The sequence below is a fragment of the Siphateles boraxobius genome, unplaced genomic scaffold, assembly GCF_051911475.1.
Source record: "Siphateles boraxobius isolate OS27281-9 unplaced genomic scaffold, OSU_SipBor_1 8, whole genome shotgun sequence".
NCBI lineage: Eukaryota > Metazoa > Chordata > Actinopteri > Cypriniformes > Leuciscidae > Siphateles > Siphateles boraxobius.
Genome location: NW_027509208.1, coordinates 3,766,248 through 3,792,337, shown reverse-complemented (window position 1 = coordinate 3,792,337; position 26,090 = coordinate 3,766,248). Strand labels below are relative to the sequence as shown.

At 36.3% G+C, this 26,090-nt stretch overlaps 1 protein-coding gene across 3 annotated transcripts in view; it reads right to left on the bottom strand.

The window, feature by feature from the left end:
* hmcn1 (hemicentin 1) overlaps positions 1 to 19,686 on the bottom strand; it is a 113,155-nt gene extending 93,469 nt beyond the window's left edge. Inside the window, exons 1-2 of one of the 3 annotated variants that reach the window (XM_077220048.1) lie at positions 19,513 to 19,686; positions 1,662 to 1,732 (exon numbers count right to left, since the gene is read on the bottom strand). Coding sequence is in view for 2 of the 3 variants with exons in the window: in XM_077220047.1 (XP_077076162.1) it covers positions 1,662 to 1,732; positions 17,131 to 17,380 (321 nt within the window). In the remaining variant the exon portion in view is untranslated. Of the gene's footprint in view, positions 1 to 1,661; positions 1,733 to 17,130; positions 17,692 to 19,512 lie in introns of those variants that run through there. The other 2 variants (XM_077220047.1, XM_077220049.1) reach the window with 2 other exon arrangements.
* Positions 19,687 to 26,090: the final 6,404 nt, after the last annotated feature.

Sequence of the window (26,090 nt, the reverse complement as noted above, 5' to 3'; positions counted from 1 at the left end):
TATATAGGCTTTATCGGCTTTATTTGGCGCCACCATATTATAACGGCCCACGTATTAAAAATAGTCGAGTCTAAATAGGGCTCCGGGTCATATTACATTTAATGCCGTCAGCCGGGATCAGAATCAACGTGCACGGGTTGGCCTTGATTTTTTTTTTTTTTTTTTGCCCGATCTGGTATTCAGTTTCTGAACGGTGTAGGCACAAGCCAACAGTTTGGTGACGCTGTCTGAGCCTTATGTCATAATTTTTAATTAGTCACGGTAATACCGTATACCCCGGTAAAATAGGGAGGAGGTTTGACGGTATCAAAATTTGGATACCGCCCAAGAGTAACGAGCAGGTCAGAGAACAAGTAGATTTGGCCAAATCTTGAAAGTAGAAATGTACAGCATGCTGTAAAGCTTGTCATGGGAGTCATGCCTGCAACTGATGTTGACCTTGGAATGAAACGTGGAGCACAATCTTGGACCTAAATGGATGACTTCCAAGAGTTGTTAGAAACGTTCCTTCCCTTAAACCGAAATGGATAAAAGTAAACTGTTTTCTTATGTTTGTGTACATCTATGTTTCTGATATAGGTATGTCTGTCTTTTCTCACATGGAGGGTTAAGATTCTTGTCTCCATGCGTTCCAGGGGGCACGTGTCTAAATGAAACATCTGGAAGCGAGTGATCTTTGCTTCTCTGTTCTTTACACAAACACACACACACACACACACACACACACACACATACACGCAGGCACACAGCAGATAGCAAATCCAAACACAGAACAATGAAAATATTGTAGGAAAGGTTATGAAGGTTGTTCAAAAGCACTGGAAAAGACATTACCAGCAAAAAGTGATTTAAGTAAATAATCCCTTTTACAAAACTAGACCGAATCCTGCTCTGCTTGAACTTCTGCCTCAGAGAGAGAGAAAAAAAAATCTTTGTGCCAATACAGAACTGCAGTTAATCAGTGAGTCTGCATTTCCACTGCTTTGCCCCAAACAGCTGAGACAGATGCTGAGAGCAAGAAAAATACACAGAGGATACTTTAGACTCTCTAAACTCTCTAATGTCTGAGCAGACATTGCTTCCTTAATGGGGAGTCCATGTCAAACTGTTAACATGGCAATTCACCTCCGCAATCACATCAATTAAAAACTAGGTCTGTCAATAATATAATATCGAGATTTAAGATTTTCAACCAGAAATCTGAATGAACATCATAAATTAGTCAATTAAATATTGAATGTTAAACACGTTCAAAATTATTGGTTTAAAGATCTTTAATTAATATCTGTTAACTTTAAAATACCTAAAACTTAATTTGGTAAAATCTTTTCTTTTTCTCTCTAAATTCCTTTGGACCCCGGATAACAATCTGGATCACTTGGAGAGTACATTACTGACAAATCACAAAGGTGCTCATTCAAATCATTGTACCTGCCAGATATACTGTCATACAAGCCATAGATGCTATGTCATGGGTGCAATACTTTGGTTTCATAAAAAATATCAGTTTTGAACAGCAGTCATTATTCTCTATTGATTACAGTACAACAGGTTTGCAGTCTTTATTTGGCAGTTAAGGCTCATTCTTGGACTGAATATGGATTCAAACAGAGCTGTGATCAAACATGTCAACAAACCCAATGTAAAGTGCATGAACTCACCTGGACGTAAAGCTCCCGCAGCTCATCCTGGAACTTCTTTGGATCTGTTGTTATTGTAATCGGTCCAATCTCTGCAGAAACACAATGATTGCTGTTAGAGGCAAAAATAAGCTGCTGGATCATGGTCAAATGACCTCATAAGTTGAAAGATAAAAATGGGTTCTGGTTTGTCCACACAGATGCTAAATATTTGTGCTGGCAGCCAGTGGCGGATGTCTAGGATCAAGGGTCACAGTTGAACCGGGGTGACAGGGAGTTTCCTGTTCAGTGCCAGAAGGTTTTCTGAGACCTAGAAAGGTCACAAAGATGCAGTGGCAGAGAACTCATACATAGTGGCCAAAATTGAGAACACTATTTTTTCTATTGAAACCTTATACTACATTGAGTTTGTGTGCCCACTGCCCATATTACAAGCTTAAAGGCCAGACTAAGGTACAGATAAACTGTTATGTGAGTACATTTTAATAGTTTAATAATTGGACAAGGCAATATCACAAGTTACATTTATTTAATTGTGCAGTTTAAGTATAGAATTAATTGGCGTAGGTAACCCTGCCGGGTCTAACTGGCAGTGGCTTTGTTCTAAAAGACCAGCCTGTTCTCATTATGTTCCCATCAGCTGTTCTCCTTCATAATAGGAAAGACCTTATAACTCAGGTATGCTCTTCTGTCAGCTGCGAGAGAGTCTGGCGTGAGGTCATTGTGCTGCGGTTGCCTGTGTCGGTGTGCAAGGCCAATGACTTTGTGTGCTGTTTCTAAAGCCATGTTGTCTCTGCTTTCCAGCTTTCTTTCTTTGTTCAAGGTTTGATGACCTGTAAAACTGTCAAACATGTTTTTTCCCAATGAAGCATAAAAGATAACTATAGTAGTGCCAAGACGACAGCCTGTACTGAACTTAACAAATCCCACACAACATTCATACAAATTGCAATCAGGCACATATTTAATAACACAAAATAGTCACATTAGTATGATTATTTTGTTAAACGCAGGGAGAGTTTCAAACAAAGTCTATAAAAGCGAAGCTTTTCCCAAACCACTCAGCAAATGCATCCCCTTTAAATCATTTCAAAAGCATTTTACGTTGAAGAAGTCAGAAAGTGCATTAGAGTCCAAAAAATACAAATTTCTTGACACAAAAATGATAGGGGCTGTCCAAGAGAGACTGATATATTTTTGATGCATTTTTATCAAAATGTATCTCTGAAGTGTATTTTGATTTTGAATATAGTACCATCTTCAGGATAATAAAAATGTATAACTGGTTTTCTATGATTTGCTTTTAGTTTATGGTGAAAAAAGAAAAACACTGTATAAACAAATGCTTGCAGAACTCTAAAATCTCCCTCGAGAGAGAGAGAGAGATCATTTCAGAGCGACCATATTTTGTGAGAAACCCTTGAAGTGTAGAAAAAGAACATTTAGGCGATCAAAGCCGTGTTTAAGAGTAACAGGATAGTAATTTTGACTGCTGTGCATGCTGAACTGCCTTTCAAGTGAATGCTTTCATGAATGGAAAAGTTTACACAGTCCTGGGACGTTTCTCTCGAATACAGAGTTTTATCTTAGCAGCCTGGGCACTGGTCTTCTTTTACCTCTCCTCTGGCATAAGAGCGGCATCACAGTTAAGGGGAGCTGGGCAAAAAGTACATGGAAACATTAAAAAGAAGAAGCAGATAAATGGTAACATGCTATGGGGGCTCTTAAATGCCAGTTGCATTTCCTTTGAAAAGGAAAGAAAATAATGACAATTAATTTTGTAAGACATTTAGGAGAAGGATGGTCGAAAAGTGATGCATTTAAGATCATGGAGCATAAAAGAGAGTAAAAACCTTATAGAACCTCGGAACGGAAATTAACCATAATAAAAAGAAAGAGGAAGTGATATATTTAAGCTATTCATTTTGGCCAGTTTAGATCATTAAGACATGTTTGCAGTTACCATTAACAATCAAGTGCTCATAGTATGAGGAATCACGTTTACCTTGATCTTTTGAGAAAATAAATGTCACAAGAACAATGTAAGCTCCAGAAGTTTCAGAATTGCCTTATCTGCAACTTTCTAACCTCAGACAGATTACATTTGAACAGATTAACACAAGAAAGAAAGATTAGGTGGAAAAGTCTCACAAAGAGAGGTTATTAAACTAACAGACCTAGGAATGCTATCCCTATGCTCTCTGCCTTCTATTATTATTATTAAAATATAATTTTCAAAAATAAAAGCTTAACTTCACTAAAGGCCAAATTACTTTGATATTAAGGAAAACGCTTAAAAAGAGATGGATGGAGCCTGGGAAACCACTGTGGAAGTTGAGTTACTAACCCTCCACCACATCTCTCCTGCCAAAGACCAGAGAGTTTATATAGATGTGGAAGCAATCATATTAACAGCCCTGAACATTTGTTTTCATCTCTTTTATTCTAGCAATCAGGAGAATCTGAATCAAACTCATTATGTACTATGAAATTGAATGATTAAGAGCATCAGATGCTGTTTATGCTCCAGGGATAAACGTTGCATTTATTACAGGGCGCTGACCACAATGACAAACTATGATGCCAGTGTAGATAGTTGAAATTACTGTTTCACTGCTGTGGCACTTTTATGAGATCATCCTCTATTTTTTTAAATGTTCACATAGAAAGCTTTCTGAAGCAATTTTCTTTACATCTCATTTTGCTGGTAGATCCAAGATGGGACATTTTCTTAAAATCTACTTTTTTAAAATCCTTCATTAGTCTGATCAAAAGAACTTTGATAAATTGAAGTATTGCAAAGATAGAAGGTAATTAATCAGTGAGGCTATTTTTCTGAGTTGACCTATAGCTGCTGAACGCAATATCCAAGCTTAACACACAAAGAAACAGGACATTGAGGACACACACACAAAGTTTTGTAAAATTCCACCAATAGGGGGCCTCCAGCAGCCAATCAAATTTCAGCAGCTAACAGCAAATCTGAGCGGCCTACTGTTATGAAAAACAATATATTTGTACATTGTGTGACAACACAGGATAAGGACTCTTTTAAGCCTAATGTTTTTTATCGTTTTCCATCGATCTGAATGGAGATAAATGCATAGATCTAATTCATTTGTATAACTATAATTTGTATACTGCTGTCCATTTAAAATGAATAGACCATTTTATGTCTTTGTCACAATAATAATAATTATAATAATAAAGTGCCTTGAGATAAATGCTTCAGATAAATAAAGTTTTGAGCTGCAAATCTTCACATTCTTTTAAAATTGTCCTGTGCTCCTGTCCAAGTATTTCATCTAAATTTAGATGTTGAATATGAGCCCACACATACATATACCACATCTATTTTGAACAAAACCATTCAATTGGATCACTTATTATTCACATAGGCCATTGGTGCTTGGACCGCGATTATTGCTGCTTGCGGCTATATTTATGAATTGTAGTTACATGAGTCAGCAATCGAGTCCAAAAATAACATAATGAATACACCAAATTACTAACAGAATTGACATCATGTACTGTTAAACATGTGGAGGAAATAACAGTAATAAAATGTTTAAAAACATCCACTGACTGCAAATATTAATAATAAATAATGGAGTATGGAGACAATAAAAATGCAATTTAGCTGACACTGTAGCCTTCACATAAGATATTTACAAATTGTGTGTTAATGATATAGCAGAAGCAAGCTATTGCTGACAACTTCAGAATGTAAGGACTACACTTGATTCAGGGGTCTAAAAACCAATCTGTTTCTAATTTAGGCCAGTAGCATGATTGGTTTGGACTTGGGTGTATGTCATTGGCTAAGGAAGACTTGAGGTTTCCAGTAGGAGCTCTCTGGAGGAGTGTCCTAAACTTGATTGACACCTTAGAATGGCTGTTGATGCGACAGCACCCCATAAAACTGTCGAAACAGGTGAAGATGTTTCCTTCAGTATGTGACTGCAGCTGCCACCAGCACAACAAAAAACTTCAAATAATCAGAACTTACGTGTGTGCAAAACTTAAATGGTTTGTACTGAATATCAAAGGATATAATTAAAGTTTATTATAACACAAAAGTACGGTGGCCGAGAGAGCTCAACGCGCTGCAACTCATAAAAAACAACCGCAAATTAAGAAAACATCTTAATCAGTTTTACAACACAAGTGTGCTCCAAATACTCACAACACAAACAAATACAGAAACGCGCTGCAAAAGATCACAACACAAACAAATACAGAGACGTGCTGCAAAGATCACAACACAAACAAATACAGAGACGTGCTGCAAAGTTCACAACACAAACAAATACAGAAACGTGCTGCAGATGGCACTGACCACAACAGAAATATTTTCAGGGGACCCCAATAAGTGACGAACCCGACTGTGTTCAGCCGATGTACGATCAACGGCTGTCCGAATTCACTCCTTCAAGTGAACTGTATTACTGGACTAACGTAGGGATTCATGAATGATGGTATAGGGGGCATTTCCGGATTCAGCTAACGTAATTTCTTCATTATTTTCACCTAGGATGTTCCCTTGAAAACGCAGCACGGCGTCTATCAGCTGAATAGCTGTTCTTAGGACAGAAATGTCTTATTGCTGTTAACATAACTGTTGTAAATAAATACATTTTATAAAAAAAATGTTTTATAATATGCTTTATTTATCTGTGTGTGTGAGTGTCTCAACTTTAAAAATTGCTGTTTCATCTTTGGACCCTATATTACCTAACATTTCTTACCTATGAAACTTATTTAAACATAACATTACAAAAATCTGTACAATCTTACTGATGTATAGATCAATAACTTACCCTCATGTTCTTTTTCTCTTTCTTTTGTCTTTTATTTTTCAGCTCTTTGTTAACTAATACATTTTGTATATTGTATACAAAGTTTTCCCCTGGAAACATTTCCGTTGTAGTCTGTGCTATTTGCAGCGCGTTTCTGTATTTGGTTGTGTTGTGAACTTTTGCAGCGTGTTTCTGTATTTGGATGTGTTGTGAGTATTAAGAGCACACATGTGTTGTGAAACTGATGAAGATGTTTTCTTAATTTGCGGGTGTTTTTCTATTTGCATGTGTTTTCTTCATTTGCACAGCGTTGAGCTCTCTCGGCCACCGTACAAAAGCCATTATTCCCCCCAAAGTGCGTAATCAGCCATTATACAACTATACAAGATGAGGAGGGAATATATAGGGGGACAAAAAAAATTCCGAAAACCGTGCATTGAAGGAGACGTGTAGGAGACTTTTCAAACAGACTTGGGAGGTGGGCTCTTTTGTCGATTTGATTCAGTAAACAACCACCTAGCAGCCACCCAAAACACCCTGGCAACCACAAAGAACAACTTACAATACCCTAGAACCGTGGGAACAAGTTATACATAGGCAAACACCAGAAAATGTGTTCATAAAACAAACAAATCTACTTCAATTCTATTGTGTTCCGAGTGAGGAACTTCAAAAGCAGACGAATACTCTCTGTAAGAGTTTTTACTACAGTATTAAAAAAAAAGTAGTTTACAATTGATATACTACCTTTCAAAAGCTTGAGATGAATAAGATTTTTTAGGAAATTAATACTTTTATTTAACAAGGACTAAGTTGATCAAAAGTGACAGTAAAAATAGAAATAGAATCATCGTTTCGTTCCACAAAATATTAAGCAGCACAACAGTTTTCAACTGATAATAATAAGAAATGTTTCTTAAACACCAAATCAGTATATTAGAATGATTTATGAAGGATGATTTCTTTGTCTTTCTACCTCAATAACGAAATATACTTACGGGATGTTGTTCCCAACATTCACTGCTGCTGGATACTCTGAAGGTTTATTGACAGTGAGCGTAAGAGCTAAGCCCTTAGGACATATCTGACTGTCTAAAAGTCTCTTATTTGACTTTTTACTCAATATTTGACTCAATGGCCCATATTTAGAAGAGTTAAAATAAGTTATAGGAGGAGAGTAAACTTTACACACAGTTTATGTCATAGTCTGGACCATGTTCAAAAAATTTAATACTTAAAAATTAAGTTTCTTGGTCCTTTTCTTGAGCAATGCTTCACTATAAATCAGCTCATCTCAGCAACATATGAATGGTATCTACATAACATGTGGCTTCTATTACTCTCAACATACAATAATCTAAAAAGCAGAAACATTGGCTGCAATGTAAGACTGCTGGCCCTAACACATAGAGTGGTGGTTGATGTACATTTGTTTTTAAGCCTTGCCAAGTCACTGGTTGCAAAACTTTCTCATGACATAAATGGACTTAACTGAATTGTAAAATGCAAACGCTGCTGGTTTACAATTGTGACCAAAGTAATGATATCTATCTGGATAACATAGCTGCACAAACTGTTTTGTTAAAAATGCGAGAGCTTTGAAAAGCTAGGCTGACCCAAGTGTATTGGCATCATCAGCTTGAATAGGATGAATGTAACAAACAAATCCCGCGTTTACAGCAAAACTTGATCCAGTTTTGGTACAGTATGAGCTTGTTAATTGCAATGGCAAGTATAATGTAAACCAACTGTAAATTGGTGCAAAGCATTTGTCAATATTCATATAAGCCCAAAAGGGCCAACAAAAAAATTATTGTTGAACCACAACATATGATATAAAGTACATTTGTTTCATTGTGTCAGATATCGTATAGACAAAGACCTGGGACCATTGGCCGAATCATCTCAAAACCACAAACCCAGAGAGGACTCAGTCTAACCATCCATTTCCTAACACTTCTCTCATCCTCAAACCACAAAACCACATCAGCAGGTTGGCCTCTAAAGAAAAGCCTAAATTGAAGGTCAGAAGGTCTCCATCGCTTGCTCTGTAAAACCAAAAGTCAGACCAGAGATCATAACACAGACACAGCAGATGCGGACATGCCAGCTGGGAGCTGAGTGGCGTTTTTTCAGCCGCTCAGGAAATGTTTCGGCAGTGAGACGGCGACTCCCCAGGGAGAAAAAAAATGGGAAGACAGAGAGGGATGAAGAAAGACAGGAATAGACAGACCCAGAAAGGAATGCAAATCAGGGGTCGAGAGCAGGGGAGAGATGAAAAAAGACATGAAAGCTAATCAAATCCGTGAAAAGGACAGAAAATCATTAAGAAGAAATCTCTTGCTACTTCCAATCTTTCAAAATGTTTTTCTAGGAATACTAGACATTTTGATAATGTAAAACAAAAAATGTAATGTTTTTTTTTTTTTTACATTTTGAAACAAGAAGGTCTCACTTCTTGACAGCACTTCAGCTGTTGTCTTTTGTAAACTACCCATGTCATGTCAGATGCAGTATAAAGCTGGATCTCATTCGGATGAGACAAATTTTCCCCAGAGGAGGATGTCAGGTAAATGAGCCTTTAACATACATGCTTAATTCCCAATTGAACATGTCAGTGTTTTTCCTCACACAGCCTCCATAAAATTTACTAAACAAATTACGTACTGATGTTCAACTCATTTAAAGCCCCTCTGAGAAATCTAACTCCAGTCGGATTTAGGAAGGTCTGTGATTGTGTGTATAATTTTTTCAGTGCTAATTTATTTTGACCTTTGTCAAACTGTAACTAAAGCTAAAAGGTCTTGTTCCATCTCAATATGGATTTGGACATTTCCCCCAAATTTCTGGGTTAAAAAAACAAAATCAAAGATATTTGGTGACAGTTACTGCTGGCTTCACATCCAATGAAAACAGTCAATTACATCCATATAATCACAGGCTGCTCAGAATGACCACTGTTGTTGCACCATCAGTTATAATCCTCACCTTAATCAATTCTTCCCTTAAATATATTCATAATTTTATAATTTTATCTTATGTATAGGACTTGATCATTTCAATGTTTTTTTTTTAATGTATATATCCATACTCCCATAGCAATAAGTGGTCAACAGGTATAGGTATTTTGATAGCCTATGCTGATGCCGATATCTTGGAGCAACATTAATTTTACATACAGTACAGAGGGACTATGGCATAAGTATGACTTGGCAGCATATAGGGCAGCAGGAAAATTATACCTGCGAGTTATAGGTGAACTACTATTAGTCATATACCGTAATTACAAAGATTCTGATCCCATCCAAATCAGTACATGCAATCACCAACATCCCACCGTATGCTAATAATCGTAAAAAACAAAAGTAATTTAAAACCCTATCAGAATGTTTTTTGTGCAAACAAAGCATTTGCGTCACTTCACAAATTTGAGGTCACTGGAGTCACATGGATTATTTTAATGATGTCTTTAATGTGGTAGTTGCATTGCTCCCAATGGAGGGACAGAAGGCTCTCGGATTTCATGAAAAATATCTTCATTTGTGTTCCGAAGATGAAAGAAAGTCTTACGGGTTTGGAACAACATGAGGGTGAGTTAATAATGACCGAATTTTCTTTTTTGGGTAAACTAATCCTTTAAGAGATCTCTGACAACAGAAGAGAAGCATGCCACATGCTTCATTTCAAACAAAAATGTACCCATTTCACATGCTTCATAGAAAAAAAAACTGTTATTATTTTTAATAGATAAATATTGACTCACATCATCCAAAATCATGTCACTAAACAGGGTTGGCAAAAACATACTCCATTAATTCAAACCAAATGAGTCACCCAATCAGAGCAAAAAAATAAAAAAAGATTCATATTTTGATCATAATAAACTGTTGTGAAGTGCTGAGTAATCAACTCCTTAGAGCCTAGCGTGTTTTGAGAAATGCTTTCACATTTGACTATTTGTGACATAGAATTGCATATTCGTTGTTTTTATATGAGGTCCTAGGACTGTCAGATCAGTGGTAGTCACTATGAAATCACACTTATTTTTTAATGGAATATTGCGGTATATTATAAATGACTTATCCGTAAACATCATTTTTTCATTTAATTCATATGCCCTCATAATCTTTAATCAAAATAACTTCCCCTCCTTCTTGGTTAGTTCATCTTTTCTCTTCTCGGATGACGTGTTTACTGGCACGAGGGCAGGACAACCTGTCACTCACATGAGATCACAGCAATAGCAAACCACAATGATACAACGATCCAATCATTTCCCCATGGACAAAATCAAGTCCTGCCCTACATTTTTGCTTGTTTGAGAAGCCGTTTTATTCGGATATACACTGCCGTTCAAAAGTTTGGGGTCGGTAAGATTTTTAATGTTTTTAAAAGAAGTCTCTTCTGCTCGCCAAGGCTGCATTAATTTGATTAAAAATACAAAACAAACCCAGTAATATTGTGAAATATTATTTCAATGTAAAACAGCTGTTTTCTATGTGAATATATAGTAAAGTGTAATTTATTCCTGTGATCAAAGCTGAATGCTCAGCATCATTACTCCAGTCTTCAGTGTCACATGCTCATTCAGAAATTATTCTAATATGATGATCTGATGCTCAAGAAACATTTATGATAATTTATATATCTAATTTATACATTAGATAATTTATACATTTATAATAATATCAATGTTGAAAATGTTTTTTTAGGATTCTTTGATGAACAAAGTTAAAAACAACAGCATTTAATTAACTAGAATATTTTGTAACAATATAAATGTCTGTACTGTCACTTCTGATCAATTTAATTCCTCCTTGATGAATAAAAGTATTTATTTAAATACTTTAAATACAAAAATAAAATAAAAATTCTTACTGACCCCAAAGTTTTGAACGGTAGTGTTTAAAGTTACAAAAGATTCTATTTCAGATAAATGCTGTTCTTTTGAACTTTCTATAAATCAAAGAATCCTGAAATAAAAATGTAAATAACTGTTTTCAACATTGATAATAATGGGAAATGTTTCTTGAGCATCAGATCATCATATTAGAATGATTTCTGAAGGATCATGTGACACTGAAGACTGGAGTAATGATGCTGAAAATTCAGCTTAGATCACAGGAATAAATTACACTTTACTGTATATTCACATAGAAAACAGCTGTTTTACATTGAAATAATATTTCACATTATTACTGGGTTTGTTTTGTATTTTTAATGAAATAAATACAACATTGGTGAGCATAAGTGACTTCTTTTAAAAACATTAAAATCTTACCGACCCCAAACTTTTGAACGGCAGTGTACGTCACAATACGGAAGAAGACACTACTTCCACTTCATGCCGACTTAAAAATAAATGTCCTCAACAGAAAACAAAAATGAGCTCAGGTGAATTAAATGTTAGGATTATCATGCTAATGTAATGTTAATATTGCATTGATTCTTCTCTCCAGATCTCAGGAATTGAACTCTATGTAATGTAGATCTATCAGTTTAGACTTGTAAGACAATTTAGGTTGTACTGTAGGTCTCAGATATGCATTTTGAAACTAAAATTGACAAAATAACTTTTAAAGATTTCTCAAACTTATATTTAATAGTAATATAAGCTACTTAAACATCTAAACTTTCAATTAAAACACCTGGTAGATTATAATGCCCTGAAAAGCTCAGACTCAGTAGCACCACTAACAGTAGAACTAAGAAAAATTAAAAAAAAATTTGGCATAATTGAGCCAAACATATCTGTCAGATCATATTCAAACATCCCCAATTTCATCCATAAATCAACTTTGTGTACTGTGTGTCTTTCGACTTTGTAAGGCAGTATGGCTCAATGAGGTATCTATCTAGTGAATAAAAATGTATTGTTGATATCAAAGTACTTCAATAAAAAAGCATAAGCAACTATTTGGCCTAAAGCAAATGAAACTTCTCAACATCTAAAAAAGCGCCTATAATTTTCCACCGACTTATAGAAGCTTCTAATGCAATTATGCTCTAACGGTATCCATGTTTGTCTTTCAAACATCTGAAAATCATACTCTGGCCAAATGTCATCTTTTGCCCTTTCATCTTTCATTCCAAACTCATCTCAAGTTCAACATCCCAGCAGACTTCGACCTTTGCACGGCACCAGTCACAAAAAGTCACAAAATCTCTCCGTGTCCAATCAAAACAAAAGAAAGCGCAATCAATGGTCTAATATATGGTCACAATCTAGCTGGAATCCCAAGACATGCAGTAAATATTTCATAATACTTGTAGTTTACTACCGTTCAAAAGTTTGTGGTCAGTAAGGTTTTTTTTATATTTTTGAAAGAATTCTCTTATGGTCACCAAGGCTGCATTTATTTAATCATAAATGCAGTAAAAAAACAGTACTATTGTGAAATATTATTACAATTTAAAATAATAATAGTTTTAAGTGCTTTACAGTTACTACATTTTAAATGTTTTTACAGTCACTTTTGATCAATTTAATGTGTCCTTGCGGAATTAAAAAAATAACTTTTGATATATGTCAAGCCCCCATATAAACATTAGGTTGTTTGAATAGTTTTAAGCGCTTAACGGTAACTACTGGGTGGGTACAGTAGCACTTTTTTGAAAATGGCTCCTTGTGTAACACCTGAGGCACTGGAATCAGAACACGCACTGTTCTCAAATTAGAGAGTGTAATATTATTCTGTCCTCATCATTGAAGAGATGAAACAGAAGAATTACACCATACTCCAACGTATTCTGAAACCCTATTTAACCCACCCCACCCACCGTCACAAATTCCTGCCTAATGGCATCGTTACGGGCTGTGCTCATGCCAATCCCCTTGTAATCTAGGGGTATTCCGAGATGAATGATGCTTCTAAAGACGAGCACAAAAGGGTCAAAGAGCTGTTTAGTTGAGGAATGAGCTTTGAAAATGTTAAAAGCATTGCACGCATCAATGTTCCTCCTATCCCGTTTTAAAACAGTGGTAACTGTTCTACCTAAAGGGAGCAGATGCGACCAATCAGATTGAAGAGAGCTGCAATGCTCCTTAAAATTATTTAGGTGATTATTAACAAGTTGTAAGCATATCAGCATAGGCATAGCTTGACATTTGAGCTTGGGGGGGGGTCAAACATAGCCAGTCGATTTAGTCAGTCACACTTTTAAATACATTTTATATTTTCTATAGAAAACTTACAAATTCACACTCCGTGTACCATTTAAGTGGTTTACTGATTACGTAGAGCCGCAGCATTCGTGAGGTACATCTATTTTTGCAGGGCTAGCAATAAACACATTGAAAATAATCCTACATGTTTGTCAACCGAATTTCAAAAGTAGGAGTGATATAAAACAGATATCTGTTGGGCATGATTAAAGTTAAATGCACATTAGCAGGCACAAAAACACTTCATATTGATTCAATCTTACTGAAAATGGCCGATTAAGCAATTTAAATATTCTAAAATGTATGTTTAAGTTTTGTTCTTTTGGAATTAAATAACATTTGGATGTAAATGGTCTTGTAGATGTGGATCACCTTTATGAGATTGTCTGGGTCTGGAGTCATCAAGCACAGCATCAGCAACCATTATTTTGGTTAGGTCCAGATTTATCTGTAGTTTTTATATGTTATAATAAATTTAAAAAACAGTAAATATCCATTCACGCAACACCGCAGTATATACCATAGGCATAGGCTATTATCCGCCAAAATGCAGATTTGTCAAGCAACGACTTCTTACGCAAATGAGATTGGGGGAGGCATTAGGAGTTGATTTGGTTTATTAATTTAATTACAAAATAACCATTTATAATGTATTAAAATAACTACATTATTTGCATATTACTTTTGAGTTTAAAATATTAATTTTTAAAAAATTGTCCCCCCAACAAGCTAAGTATGTGAGTGTTCATTCACAAAGCACTATTTGGTCAGTTCAGCTATTTTTAATTGCGATGCGATGTAGAAAGATAGTGAGATAAAGCTCATCCCAAAACAGCTGATTTTTTTTTTCTTTTACTACAGAAAAACAAAGGGAACTATTTGCTTTGGAAGCAACAGGTGACAGATATTCATATCCACCCAGCTGCCATCATTAGGATCTTCAGGAACCTGGAAAAATTCAGCCTGGCGTCTGTAGTAATGATCCCATAAGAATGCCAATTCTGCTTATTCTCTGTCTGAAGGTTATATTATTTGTCACGACATTTCCTGACAGTTTTAAGACAATTTCCCGATTGTCTCTGATCTGACTCTCAAGCTCCCTAAAGCTTGTCCAGAAGATTTGGACATTCAAAGCATGCACATAATAATATGATTTAAGAAGTGCTATTGAAAGTGCAAAACCTTGAAAAGAGTGAGCAATTGTGTGAGAAATACTATTAGTATTCAGTCACCGACAATGTTATCTCGGCCGAAAATCACACATTTAAATACATGCAAGTTAAGGAACTAGATTACAACGATATTTACAGGCCTAGCCTACATGTGTGTACTTGTAAATGCACAGTATGTGTGTGTGGGAAGTACATCACTGGACTCTCAGGAAAGCAGTAGCATAGGGAGCCTGTGGCCACACACTGCTCAACGGGCCAAAGTACTCTTTTAAAAGATCTCTGGACATCTGAAACTCATTGAAACCTCCACTGACTATTAACCCTTATTCAGTGCCCAAGGGACTTTCTATTTCCTCTTCCAGGTTATAGTCAAGAGAGTTACTAGAGGATTAAGCTTTTTAGCCTTTATGCATGAGTTTTATCCACACATACTTTAGTATGGCCTGAATAAATCAATCAACCTACCAACCAACCAACCTTTATATGTTTACTTGGGTTGGATGGTTAATCAAACAAACAAACAAACAAACAAACAAGAAAATGGACCCAAATGTCTCACTAACAGGTAGTACAACTCAACTAGGCTTTTCCCTTACCATTCTAATCCATAGCAAATAATTGGTGGTTGGTTAGATTTTCATTTACTACTGAAATTCCTTGAGAATTGTGGCTAAATCTGAAACCGAATGTGCTAAATGACCCAATTAATATTAATTTAAATACATTAAAATCTATACACAGAACCAGCAGTCAACAGAGTTTGATCCAAACCTTCCTATCCTGGGAGGAGGATTGTTTTTTGATTTATGCAATAAAAAACATGGACACTATCCAGAAAGCCACTCGCAGATTGACAATTTCTTGACAAACAAGCTGTTCATGTTATCTGTTGTCTAAATAATGCATATTCCACTCCTTTGGCCGCATCACCCATCTGCTAGGCTTCGTAAAACGATCTACAATAATGCAAACAAACAGACGACAGCCTGATTTCACTACATGATTGCACACATCTGGAATACTGATTTTGCGAAGGAACAGGCAATCTTATGCTCCCTCTCCCTCTCTAAGAGACTTCTTTTGTGTTGCAAATCTTTCAGTTTAGTTACACTGGACAGTGCATTCTAAAGCAATAACCAGATACAGAGTGCATCTTGAAAGAAATTCCTGAGCGCCCCAAGGAATGGATGGAAAATGTATTTGGCATGCTGCATTTGGACACATTAGGTCAGATTCAGGTTGGAACGAAAAAGGGGGAGGCTTTACATCTCTTGAGACAATACTTTCTTTTGAGACTCTCACTCTTCAAAGGCGTTTGGAGAGTCTAGATACATCGTTGTGTAGCCTAAGCACCATATTAACCACAAGATGTTACCTTCCCTTCAATTTTATCATGCCATTTTTTCTTTCAGACTTTGCCAGGATTAGAGAAGTGAACTTGCCTTTGTACTTGAACTAATTACAAAGCCAAAACACATCCATCTCCTCTGTTCATATGACAGAGACCGCACAATGTTCAGAGGTTGAATTACGCATAAAAAAATAAAGTGTGAGTCGTTTCATCCTCCTTTTAGACATATCAGGGATATTTTAGACAAATCAAATGTGCATGCAACATATTGAATCTTAACCCATGCCTCTCTACTCAGAAAATACCTATTATTACAAATGCTAGAGTATTTAACTGTCCTGTACAGTCATTAAAGTGTGACTGCACTAGCAGGTTTTCAGATGCTTCCAAGGTCGTTCCGCCTGGATAAATGGAATGATAATGACAGTGAATTCAGCACACAGAACATCTGGGCACCACAAACAATGCTTTGATACCTCCTCTAGGTGTGATACACTCCAGCATGAAGCAACTCTCAGCAAACTAACAGATTTGTCATGTTTCTGGCAACAAGTCTCTCTTTCCGACGAGCTACCTATGTAAATATCCTTAAAACAAGATACATTTACTTGACAAGCAAGTTGTGTAGCACAATACTTTATTTTCAGAGAATGTGTAGGCTAGTTATTTTCTACATCATCAAAATGATTATTTAAGAATAAATCAAACTAAAATGCATTAGATTTATGCTTAAACAAGAAATAAAAATGTAAATACTCTTAGATATACTCTCAAAGTCTTAATATCTAACAAAACTGAGCTTTTCAAGTAGATTTATCTTATTTGATGTGTAGATGTTTTACTGGAATTTTTTTTAAGTTCTCTATAGGGATAAAGAAATAGGTTATCTTTAATCACGCAAAACATTTCCTATCTGTCCTAAGAATAAGTACGAATGAGAATTTTGTCCAAATGTGCAAAAAATAACGGAAAATAACTAAAGGTCATTTGCGTTTTGATATACCTGGGTCATGAAAAGGCACCAAGGCGAAGTTGTACAGAGGTCTCTGGGGTCTGCTGAGGGATGTTTCCAAAATCTTCGATGCTCCTTCAATAACTTGCACTAAATCATCGTACATGGAGCCTGTGACATCAAACACAAACGCCAAGGTAGACGCTCCCTCAGGGATTTCTTCATTTGTATCCTGGGCTGCTGATAAAACGTTAAGAACTATTATCAGACCAAGAAAAAACGGCGAAGGTCTCAAGTCCATCTTGAGATTTCCAACTGCTCCTCGGCAAAAAAAATTACCTCGACCGAAAAATAAATCAGCGACGAGCTAAAGGAAATTGACAAGACATTGGTTCGAAATGTCAACACGGGCACTTGTGGGAAAAAATCAAATCTTTGGGTGACAAAAATGTGAGGAAAAGATTCAGAGTCGGATTTCTCCTGACAGTCGCATGCGCGAGGATGCTTAGAGTTTTTTTAATACGCGCGCCTCCAGCTCCTCTGAAGTCTCTCAACAAACTGTCGCCTTTCAAACGGCTGATCCACTATTAACTTCTTTTCACCAGACGCGTCACGCGAGACAAGCACCTCGGGCAAACACTGACTCGCCGCATTAAGAATCTGCACTCTGATTGGTTCACAGCTCTTTTGGGGTATCGGGGGTCCGTGCGTATTGACAGACTTATGGGCGTACATTTCATGGGGTCTCTATATAAGAAACCAATTTTAAAAAAGCAGATAGTAAAACGAAACAATTAATCACAATACACAATAAACATGAAGAATTAAACTGAATACTTGTCCCTCTTACAGATGATAAAATGAATGCACTAAAATAATAGCCTATGTGATGTAAAACACCACAGAAAATCATGATATTAAACAAATAAACACTCAATACTTTGTTAAAAAAAAGTCATAAAACAATAAATACCACTAAAGAATAATACCTCGTTATAAAATTCAGGTTCTCTAGACTCCATACACAGAGAGTTCAATGTACAGTTCTGTCGTTTTTGTTCCTTTATCACCACCTATTGGCAAATTATAGATCTGAGACAACTTCTACAACATCATTAGCCTGCCAGGCAACCAACGTAAAGGGGCAATGTAATTGTGGAAGGTCAGAAAATAGGCGGTGTGTTTTATGTAAAATGTTGCAGTCAGCGAAAAGTTTGGTTGTAACTGTAAAAAAAAAAAAAAAGGAAAAAAAAGGATCAGGGTCAGCAGATTTTTGTGAGTAGGCCTAATGGAGTGGTAAAAAAAATTTAAAGACTGCAAAAGAAGAGCCAAAGAAATGGCAATGCATGGCTGAATTAATGAACATATCCTGGTTCACAGTTTTGAGTTGGAACCCTGTCAGACCACAACACATAAATACGATTTTGGTTGATGAGATGGTAATATTAAGTCATTTGGAAAAAAGTGCAAGGGAATAGTTAATTCACAGACCATGACGTAAATGAGTTGTGTTTTGTGTTTTGCAGTATCGTCCTAATTATAAAATCCTTACTCTAAAATGGCAATAAGTGTTTTCTACCTCCAAAATCAAAATTAAAAGCCAAAAAAAAAGCCTTCTCCAATCTTTCTTCCAAAGTATGCATCTTTCTTTGAAGCATCTTATCCACTTTTTTTGAACACAGTTTACAAAAAAATGGGAAGCAAACATGGAATTATAACAACAAATGATAGGCTACTGAACATGCTTCAACTATATATACTACTGAACTACTGAACGTGCATCATATATATATATATATATATATAATTTCTTGGAATGGATTTCTTTAAAGTCAATGCCAGGATATTCACTTAATTCATTCCACTTTCTTCCTTGAATCAACTGATACTTTACAATTGCTAAAAGGAGGGAAAAAGAGATTATTTTAACCCAATTAGCACCCAATTTCCTTTGGACTTTGGTATATTAATCCAAGTAAAGACTAATCGAAACCTCAAACTCCATGTAAATGGTAGCTCAAAGCTGGGCTGTTAAGGGCTTGAGTGATTACAAAGGTGTATTCTCCCACACTGCCCAATCCACAGAACAAAAAAAGTAGGGGAAAAAAATTTTGTCCACTAGAGTGCACCACATCACATGCAAAAGTAGCATTGCATAAAATCCTATGGACCTTTGTTGTATAAAAAACAAAAACAAATAACAACAAAGAAAACACAACGAATAACAATGTTTTAATTTATAGTAATATTTCCATTACCTATTTTAATGATTATTATTTATGTATAAATAAATTGAGCAAGCATTTTAACAAAAGCTAAAAACACATACCACCACTGACCAATTCATGACACAAATTCGAATCTACAGTACATTAGATTATAATATCAGTAAACAATTCTAACAGTCACACCCATGGCATCTTAAAATCTCACCTTTACATACTGGATTACTTGGAATTGACCGATAATCAACTCTCAAACCTTTTCTGTGTTAGCACAAGTGTTTTGATCTTGAATCTTCTTTGGTTTTAGCTGATGGTATGGAATCAAGGCAGGATGTTTATGTTGGATATGCCCACCGATCTGCTGGTTGTGGCTTTGAATCAGGGCCCAAAATCAGCAGGCTGCCTGTGTTGGTGGAAGCCAAAAGTCAAAGACACACAATGGTATAGGAAAATATGACCGAAACAAAAATTGTACCAGCTACACATTACTACCTTGACATCCAAACTTGTACACACTACTTAAGTAATGGGTATTACTGCTGCAATCTACTATTAAGGGTTATATCAAAAGATGAAATTAAATCATGCACCTGAATATATTGCACTTAAATGTTCATTCTAATTCTATATCATTCTGTTTACGTACAAGACAAATACATGCATCTGTACATAGTTAATGCAGAATCTGTTCACCTAAACATGACCAACCTTACACCAGCTTTACACCTAACTAGTTGGGAATTTCAGCAGTGAGGTGCCAACCACAATAAATGCTGTTTTTACAAGCAGGAACCAGGGAAATGCAATATTGTGCAAAGCCTAATTGCCAAATGGGGACTGGATACACAGTTAAGCAAACCAGTTCTCTGCAAACTCAAGAGAAAGTTTGAGTCTGAGTGAAAACTTTCCAATTTTATGCAACCTACCATACACATTACTACTGACATAACTTCTGTTGTAATGTGTGTTGCACCACCCTGTGTACATACAATGTTCACTTGTTTTTCTACTATTGCACCATAATTGAACTTAAGGGATCAATAAAGCACTCATCATCTATCTATTTTGGCAGATCTGAAGCTCTGTTGTGATTTATGGGTTTTTTATGCTCCACATAGTTACACAAGTTTGCTCTTTAGTACATAAAAAATTGTCGCCACCCATGTGACGGATATCAACAATGGGCATCAAGCTTTTTCAAAGCATGTGCTTTTGTCCTGAAAACAGCACACGTGAAATCTCGTCCCATCCTTCCCCACATCCCAACACCCCAACACAAACTGACCAGTAGAGAAGCCCCCTCAGCTCTGTAATTCAATAGGCTTAATCCCTGGGATTATACTGGAACCTAATCTCCACAGAGACCCTCTTTGTGTCCTACTATGAATCAATCCAGTCCACTGCACCTGCACTAAAGCACACCGAAATACACTGGTATAAACATGTAAACTGCACCCCAATAAAGACACAAAATAGTCACCTGCAAAACTGCATTATACACTAGTAAGAATTTACATCTTAATTTTAAAGCAGGTTGTTGAGAATGCTGATAAGATCAACTGAGAACATTTATGGAGTATTCAATATGATTTATGAAATTAAGACACTATGAGGATTGGCTCTGGAAAAATACACAACAGAAATACACAAATGAAGATAAAGAGGCATGGGATACGAGACAGGTACAAGTGGCACCCTAATGAAGCCCACATGAATGTTGAGTAGCTGCCATGTGAATGTGCGGACTGCACATTTTTCAGTCCAGTAATGACGCACCCTACAATGCTTTGTTTGGCACTGAAAGAGGTACGCAGAGAGCACGGGCCACTGGATAATGAAGCGAGCAATACTGGCTGGATGTAACATACAGCAGGGGGAAGCCCTGTGGCGCCCACCCAAACCCATATACGAGAAGAATCTGTTCCCTTACCAGGGTTCAAGCTTTTGTTTTATAGTTTACAACAAAAAATAAAAAATGCAACCAAAAGACTTTTATTACAATTATTTATTCTTTTTAATTTATTTATTTTCAAACAGATACCAGGAAGAATCAAAGTGGAATTTAAAAGGTTAAAAACTCATTTTTGGAAACTTGCATAAATGTTTCAATAGCAAGCCATAAACAGCTGCAAATTGCAATCAGTGCTGTGGTTATAGATAATGAACTGTTAGTGATGAATAAAACATTATGGCTGGTATATTATCCTTAAGAGGCTCTGTAATGAAATCAGCTCATTAGAGTGAATTAAGTTAGCAGAGACCAACAGAAAGATTTATGGCAGCAACTGGGCATTTTGTAAATTATAAATGCAGTTTACACAGCTTACATAAGCTTATTTTGTTTAGCAAATGTTGGAGGAAGATCGATCAAATTCCCATGGGCCATAATATACCCAAATAAACAGTATAAAGATTGAAATGGGATATAATCTGGCAAACAGATGCAAACAAATTCCACAATCTTTATCTAGCAAGGCCACAACATCCTCAAACAGTCACGTTTGTTATCGTATGCCTGCTGCTTCTTTTTGTTTACAATAACTGCGTTTCAAGGGAAATGTGTCATTTCAATTGCACAAAAGCCTAATCGCACTGTCATTGTACGATAATTCTTATTCATAATACTATCTGCTCATCTGTATGCCTCCTTCAACACTCAATCTCCTTTACGAATTCCCGCTGTCTACTCTCCCGTTCCGACAGGAGACGGCTGGCATGGAGGTGAACAGAGGGGCAGCCTCTGGCTTCAGGGTAACTAGGAAACCGTGTTACATAATCGGGATGTGATGTGAGGAAGAGCGATGTTCTGATTTACAAAGTGAGTGGGGGGAAGGGATGAGCAAAGATTGGCTGAGGCCTTTTTCAGCTGAATGAAATGTATAGGGTGCATTGGGTGAATTCAGCAGTATGCAACAAATTTTGGTAGTGTTGCAAAAAGCAGTCACAAGACTAGCATTTTACAATGAAAATATTTTTTCTACCTGCATTACATCCAACTATTAACTGGCATCAGAGAAACGATGAACGTGCGAATGCTTGTTGAATTAGCTATCACATTACTATTTACATTTCAAGTAAATATTTTTGGTCGAAGGGGTCCAGCAGACAAAAAGTTTGAGAATCCCCATTCTTTGGTGATCATAGTGGAGGTGCAAACTGATTAGCATATCCTGCTATAAAATACTTTCCCATATCCCAAGTATCTTTTCCGGGCTCATACATCGCATAAGACTCCAGGTTTAGCTGATTGGGTGACCATGAATGACTGGAATGTCAAACAGGAACAGTGCATATGTGGGAACAACACTGTTTCCATCAGACCAGACTTAGACAATCTATGACAACAAGGGATGGAGCACAAGGTACAAACAACCTGGGAAAGAGATACCGTTTCCTTCATAACAAGTGTCCGTGGGTCACACGGTAGTCATTTACAACACATGATAATCTTCTCTGATTAACTCTTTTTTTATAGATTAGAGTCACACGTTTATACTGTAAGCAGAGACGATGTGTTTGGAGAAAAAGTCTTTATCAAATTGGGGTCATTCATTATCAGAGTAAATGGGAATCATGTGAAATGTCTTTAGACAGAAAAGTTAAAGGCTTTTCTGTTCTTGAAGATCAAATTGAAATCTGACTTGTGATCTAAAGCGTTTCGCATCACCTGAAAAGCTCCCAAAGAATTTTGCTTTAAATTTACTGATATCAACTGGTTCTGTATGAAGTGAATGTTCAGGGTGGACTTTGGGAATTCATTTGCTTTTATAAGCTTCTCCGTTTGCTCAACCCAAAATAAGATCATTTACGATAATGATTAATTCGAGACATAATGTCTCAGTATCTTGTACTGGGAGCTGTGTGTATGTGTGAGACTGTCCAGAGCTGGTGCAGAAGTCTTCTGGCAGCACTATATGCCCGAAATACAAACAAAAAGTTGAGATTCTCACAGCATGAATTGGCTTAATGTTTAATAGAACAACATAGAGCTCAAAAGCAGGTCCATTTAAAAGCTGAACATCTTGACAAAAGAGACGACTGACATTGATTAACTTAACCTCTTTATTTCTTTTCTCATGTGTCCTTGAATAAACTCTTTTTTTCCTCCCTCATAGTACTTTTGAGGCACTTTCTCACCCTCCTTTTTGGTTAAGCCCTCAATTCTTTAAAAAAAAAAACTCTCTCTCTCTTTGGATCTGCATGACATGAAGAGATATTTACATGTATTTATAATCACAGCATTCTCTGAAAATTTACAATGGAGATCCAGCTGACTTTCCTGTAACCGCTTAATGCAATTCACTAGAATACAGTTAACAGCATATAACCCATAGACTCTTCAAGTTAATACTTTCAATACAAAGAAAGTCAGCTGAATCTCCACCGTAAAATTTCAGGGAATGCTGTAATTTTAAAATTACATGTAAATATCTAACCATTCATAACTCATTTCTATCCTCTGTGTCCTTGGCAAAGTGACTTTGTGTCTGTGTCTGTGAAATTTTATGTGAGCTGCATTTGTATTCTGAGTGAAGTCAGCACGTGGCCTTCAAGAGCTCCACCATGTGATTCCTTCCTGAGGGCAAAAACAGAACCCTGTCAGAATATCACTCTATTCCGTCTTTCTGTCTTGACGGATATGTAAATTATGTCAGGACAGACCGACAGACAGACAGATAGATACTTTGTCCATAAAATACACACAGCCCTTTGCTGTCAGTCAAAGAAGGCGGACAGAATGAGGAAAAAGACATGTCTAGATGAAGGTCATTCTTATTATCTTAGGGAGAAATGTAATGCTTGCTTGGTATGAGCATGTGAGGAAGTCACAATGACACCTTGGAGTGCATGTGGGGGCAGCTGAGTGAAAGGGACCATGAAGAAGCTGAGGGGAGACGTTCACATACAGTATCAGCACTGCAAAACAACAACAGAAAACACCTACACCAGCATTCTGAGCCAACAACAGTGGGAAACGTGAGCGTAGTCAGTGTTCCAAGAAATATGCTGTTTTTGCAACACAGAGTGTGGAGGTAGACATAACAAAGCACTGAACAAGATTTGGGTTATTCATGGTCAAAGGAGGCCACTGTATAAATATACAGGTGTTTAAATTTCCGTATCTGCGTGAAATTACATTTAAACAGTACCTTAACATCTGACCAAATTCACTCGATTGAGAGAGAAAGACATCAGATGAAATTATTTTCAAATGATAAAGCTGCGTTAGCTCAGCTTGGAGTCACTAATGAGATAACATGTTGATTGCCTATAATGCCTGTCTGCACTGAGCATGTGCAAATACACACACCAACTGAGGGTCATTATCTTTTTAAAACAATCCAATAATCCAAAAGTGAACAGCAAGGACCAAAAGTTTCAGTACTCACTTTGTACAAACATTTTTTTGAAAATTTCTTACTGTTTGGTATGTCATCATTACAACAAGAAATAGTACAAACTCTTATATACAGTAGTTAAATACTTTCAGATTTTTTACTGGTTCTAAGCCACTGTAGGTGGACATAACAAATACTAACAAATTTAAAAATGTATTTAGCTTAATTTAGTTTTACATCATAATGCTCAAAATCCAAATAATAAAAGTATGTTTATTTCCAGGTTCAGTTGTTTTATTGTAGATTTTAAATGTTAACGTTTAACCCCATACTGTCTACTATGTCAATAAACTTAAGAAAAATAAAATCTCATCTTTAGTTAATCGTAATGTGTTACTCACTGGACATTCAGTTCTCAGAAAGCACATGATATGATCATGGGAGCATGAAAAGTTATCTTGTTCAGATATCCGATATCACTTCTACCACTACAATAAGCAGTGCATTCATAAACAGGAGTACGGACATTCATAAGAGGGCCAGACTGCTCCATTTTTCTGTCCTTTTTTTCAAAGCAGTAGCTTTACATATTCACAAAGCCTTTAAAAGTTAAACAATTTATTGATACAGCGTCCACTATTTGCGGTCAAGTCTGGAGCTGGATCAGTCAAAAGGACTCACATGTTGCACAGTGATTACCCTGAGCTGCACCTATCAATCACTTCCAGACTTTTGGTCTCAATCATAACTCTGCTTCAGTTACTGAACCATTACCTGATTGCTGTTAAATGTTTACATTATACCTGTATGAGATCACCTGGCGCCCTTGAATGCTGGGTTGTGAATGAAGGCCACAAATATCATTACAGAAGTAGTGAGAAAGTATCTTTAAAAACTCTTTAAAACCACTTCCTATGTATTGTAAGTAATTTGTTGGTTTTATAAAGGCAAACATTATTATTATTATTGCACTTATTAGAATTAGAACACCATGTCCTAACCAGAAGACAACAAGCAATTTATTCCTGCAAAACTGCTGTTCAAAGTTACACAATCACAGCCAGTCAGATGTTTAATGTATATATATACTGAACAAAATTATAAACGCAACACTTTTGTTTTTGCCCCCATTTTTCATGAGCTGAATTCAAAGATCGAAGACTTTTTCTATGTATACTAAAGGCCTATTTCTCTCAAATATTGTTCACAAATCTGTCTAAACCTGTGTTTATGAGCACTTCTCCTTTGCCCAGATAATCCATCCACCTCACAAGTGTGGCATATCAAGATGCTGATTAGACAGCATGATTATTGCACAAGTGTGCCTTAGGCTGCCCACAATAATCATTTTTTCATTGTATCTGTGTTTCGTTCAGACTGATCCGGCGTTTTGGGAGACTGAAATAACTTATTTTTTTAAATCTGGGTCCCAGAGTGGATAAATCTG